Source organism: Cololabis saira, chromosome 17, assembly GCF_033807715.1.
Source record: "Cololabis saira isolate AMF1-May2022 chromosome 17, fColSai1.1, whole genome shotgun sequence".
Lineage (NCBI taxonomy): Eukaryota > Metazoa > Chordata > Actinopteri > Beloniformes > Belonidae > Cololabis > Cololabis saira.
The window spans coordinates 32,286,478-32,290,423 of NC_084603.1; the positions used below are offsets into that span (position 1 = coordinate 32,286,478).

Below are 3,946 nucleotides of genomic sequence, written 5' to 3' on the forward strand. Positions count from 1 at the left end.
AAAAAGGGGCAAAAAAATTCACCACGCCAGGTGAAGGCAATCGGGATGAGGTGTCCCTTATTTATTTTTCAGGGAGTTGGCAACCCTACTTAAAACAGGTCCTCCTTGTGTTTCCAAGACAAAAGGACATCTGTGGGTGTCCTGGAGTGTCTAGTATTGGGATATTGAATTGAATCTAGGAATTGGGAATTGAATATCTGTTGGATCCTGTGGGTGGTTCCCTGGGCTAGGATCCAGGGAGTCTGGAGGCCAACACAAGGCCTCTGGCACCGCTGCAGGGCACCGAGGGCCGCCGAGGCCGCCGAGGCTGGTGTAACCGGGGCGCTGCAGTGTTCAGGTTTTCCCGCCAGGGGGCGGTAAAGACCCCCAGATGGATGTCGTCCGTGTACGTCCCGAAGAAGAAGAGTTGCAGGAAACGTCAGTGATCCCTGCTGGCTGCTTCAAAATGGTGAGTAAGATTAAAAACACTCATATAAGTGCAGATTGTGAGCGAATAGTTTCATTTTTCGAGGACAAGACAAACTTATGTTAATATGTAGCTTCACTTTTGACCAGTTTTGACTCCCTTTTGCATTTAGAGCCATTTAAGCGCCGTCTGGAAGCTTAACAGAGAATTAAACTATTGTCTGAACTCAAATGAATCTATCTAAATCCCTCATCAATGATGATGATGATGATGTTTGTTTTCTCTTTAAATAAACGCATGGTTTTGGATTGAGTCTTTTGTTGACCAGTCTGAAATCAAACCAGAAGAGTGTTGGTAAACAGATGAGTGGGAAGCTGCTGTTTCTGGCTGGACAGGACAGTCCTGCACACCCAGGTGTGACGTGAGTGGGAGGAACTTCATAAAGACATGTTCACATCTGGGGATTTACAGAGAAATGTAGGGGCTCCTTTAAAAGTCCACTTCTGAATTTGAATCAGACAAACTGCGTCTGTTTGAGGTTTACATGGTGAAAAAGGACTGATTTTTCTATTGTCTATGAAAAAAAGAAAGGATAGCTGTTAATTGAAAGCTCTGTGGTATAAATCAGGTTTATAATAATGATAATAATAGTAATAATAGCAATAATAATAAATAACTGTCATAGCTTCCTCTAATCTGCTACATGTCATTTACTTTCTGTCTCAGAACAAGTTGATCATTTTGGTATTTGAACCATATTGCTGTGTTGAAATTTAATAAATAGATGTAAGTAAGAAAAAAAAAGACAAAAATATATAAATAAAAACATGCATCCCTCATAATTAACATGCTCGGAAAGGAGTAGGAAGAAGTAAAAACGTATTAAATCCTACCCCCTAAATGTCACTATTATCAAAATTAATTTAATCTCTATACAAAAAACAAAAGATATATATATATCAGGGTTGCATCTGCACAGAAATCCTACCAGTTAATAGTAAAATACTTGGTGGACTTCTTCAGCACTACTGTGATGAGTCTCCCGCGGTGCTCGAGGGGGCTACGGAGTTCACCACCTTCAACACATACTGGTTATGACAGAAGAAGACAGTCATGTTTTTTGCAAAGCCTTCAGCTTTACATACCACAACGATTGGCTTTGACCTCCTTTCTTAAGCTAAAGTTACAAGCTGAAAATTGCTCTTATTAAATGTAAGTTAATCAGTCGGAGGGTTTTTTTGTAAAAGCTTGTAAAAACGTGTCTTCTGTGGGCTCTCTGTATCATTTTTGGAGACTTTGAAATTGGTGCAAAGTGTAAAATTGGTAAATAAGGGACATGCAAATGAAGGAAAACAAATTTGAAAATAGAAATAGACATTTAACAGCCTCCAATTAATCGTCTACTTATTTGTAATTGTTTTTAGGCTACCGGAGTGGATCAAGCTGTTGGCATGAGTCTTGTTCTTTTCAGCCTCCTACTGTTTACATACTACTCTGTTTGGGTCATCGTACTGGTAAGTTATGCTTTAGTCCGTAAAATTCAAGTAAAATTGATCTTACAGGTGTTGGAAATTCTCAATAAAGTTTATTCTGATTAATATGTAACTGAACTACCAACCAAAGGGTGGAAGAGTTTGCTTTTTATAAGCAATTATTTTGCACTAAATGTTTTTGCCTGATGATAATAATATTTCATTTTATTTTTAACTCACTTTTCATTTTAAACAACGAAACATGATGAATGAAGTGTCTCTTCAAATGACTCTGAGAAGATGTGTGTGCATAATATGTTTTATGGTTCTGCAGCCGTTCGTGGATAAGGATTACGTACTACACAAGTACTTCCTTCCTCGAGAGTACTCTGTTCTCCTCCCTGGTGTCGCAGCAGTAATACTGCTTCTCTGCATAGGTCAGTATTGTAAAATGAAAAGAACAAGCTTGAACATTGATACTTAAGCAACTTATCTACTTGAAAGCAGGAATATCATGTTTTTGTGTGATATGAATGTTTGTGTTTCTGTGTGTGTTATTATCTACATTCTGCTGCTGTGTCAGTTATGAGTTATGTGAGGTGCAGTGTACAACAGAGGAAACAAACATCCTTATTAGGACACTTATGTAGAGTTGTCCTCATTCCAAGAATGGCACCTGCACAAATAACTCGCAATACGATCCAGACAATTAATTTAAATTCTCTTCGTGTCAGATTCAGTGAGGTGTAAGAATAAGAGTCATTTCTGTTTAACTCCATGTCATGTCTCATTTCTCCACAGGGGCCTTCACTGCAGTCATCATGTGGAAGAATCACAAACCAAAGAAAGTGAACTAGTTGGAGCGTCAGTGTGAATGTTGTGTATTTAACTGCATACGTGTGTGTCGCTTATGCTGGCCATGCAATCCATGACCCTCGCCCCGTTTTCTAATAAATATTCCTTTGTAAACAGGACAAGCATGTTGCAGAATGTCATTTGAAAGTCTTCTCCCGGATATATATTTTAAATTTTGGCTCCATGGGGTTTAATTAAAAAAAACAAAATCTGAGCTATTTGTATCACATCCACTACAGTCCTGACATTTTCTCCCGCTCCTAAAGGAGCTGCCATGGAAAAGGCAAAAACAAATAACCGCTCGTATCTAATGTGAATACTGTCCATTAACGTTCCTCCACGCAGCAGAAACCAAAAGACCATAAGAAAGACTTCAATGAAAGCGACACAGTAAGGGCTGTTTTTTAACAGCAGTCATTGCGACTCAGTCGTCGTTAATGTTGCTGCCGTTCAGACGTCATTAGACGCTCCCCACTTGATTTTATTAGGCTTTTATTTCCACTGATAGAAATAGAAGATGCAGGGCCCCTCCAAGTAGGAACAAAGCGCTAACTTTACATGACTCACTGATGTTTCAACTTTAAAACTAGAGGTATGAAATATTGTGTTAGTATTCCTAAGAGCCATAGTTACTCCTGTGCTTTTTAGAGAGAGAAAGAGAGAGAGAGAGAGAGAGGGAAATAGAGGCACCTCAAACAAAACAAATGAGAGGATAGGCGAAGGTTAAATGTGGCCAGTGTTGTAAATGACGGTTCACTTTGTATTTGTAAGTGTATTTGTACACTTTGGATTGACAGAATCCTCTGTAAATATTCTCGATGGACAGGAGTGAATGTGTCAACAGCTGCATTGAAACCAGCATCAATGTGACGGCTGGAAATGTCACTGGTCTTAGTTAGTTCTCAATAAAATGTAAAAGCTGAGAAGTGTGTTTTATTTCTGGCTGATGGGACCAGGTGCATCTTTGAAAGAAATATGCACCTGTTTAAAGAAATAAAACACACACACAATGTAATTATTGAGGGAAATAATCCATCATTAGATATTTGAGTGGCAACAGTATTTGTATTTTAGCTGTTTCCAGCCAGTGTGACATTCAGGTGTACGTATGATCATCACATGGTTTCGTGGAAGTGCCTTATCAAAGGCTGAAACCCAGAAGCCTCTCTCTGCAACATGATCCGAAAACGGGAAGGGAAAGTCTTCTAATCGT

General features: G+C 39.1%; 1 protein-coding gene across 1 annotated transcript; it reads left to right on the forward strand.

Moving 5' to 3' along the window:
- Positions 1–402: 402 nt before the first annotated feature.
- dpm2 (dolichyl-phosphate mannosyltransferase subunit 2, regulatory) lies at positions 403–3,650 on the forward strand. The gene is made up of 4 exons (XM_061745032.1): positions 403–448; positions 1,831–1,920; positions 2,213–2,315; positions 2,680–3,650. The coding sequence occupies exons 1-4, from the start codon at positions 446–448 to the stop codon at positions 2,733–2,735; spliced, it is 252 nt and encodes an 83-aa protein (XP_061601016.1). The 5' UTR covers positions 403–445; the 3' UTR covers positions 2,736–3,650.
- The last annotated feature ends 296 nt before the right edge of the window (positions 3,651–3,946 follow it).

Excerpts from the sequence above, each read along its gene's own strand:
- dpm2 (XM_061745032.1), top strand. Across the intron at positions 1,921-2,212 it reads CTGTTTGGGTCATCGTACTG|CCGTTCGTGGATAAGGATTA; the intron begins GTAAGTTATGCT and ends ATGGTTCTGCAG. Across the intron at positions 2,316-2,679 it reads AATACTGCTTCTCTGCATAG|GGGCCTTCACTGCAGTCATC; the intron begins GTCAGTATTGTA and ends ATTTCTCCACAG.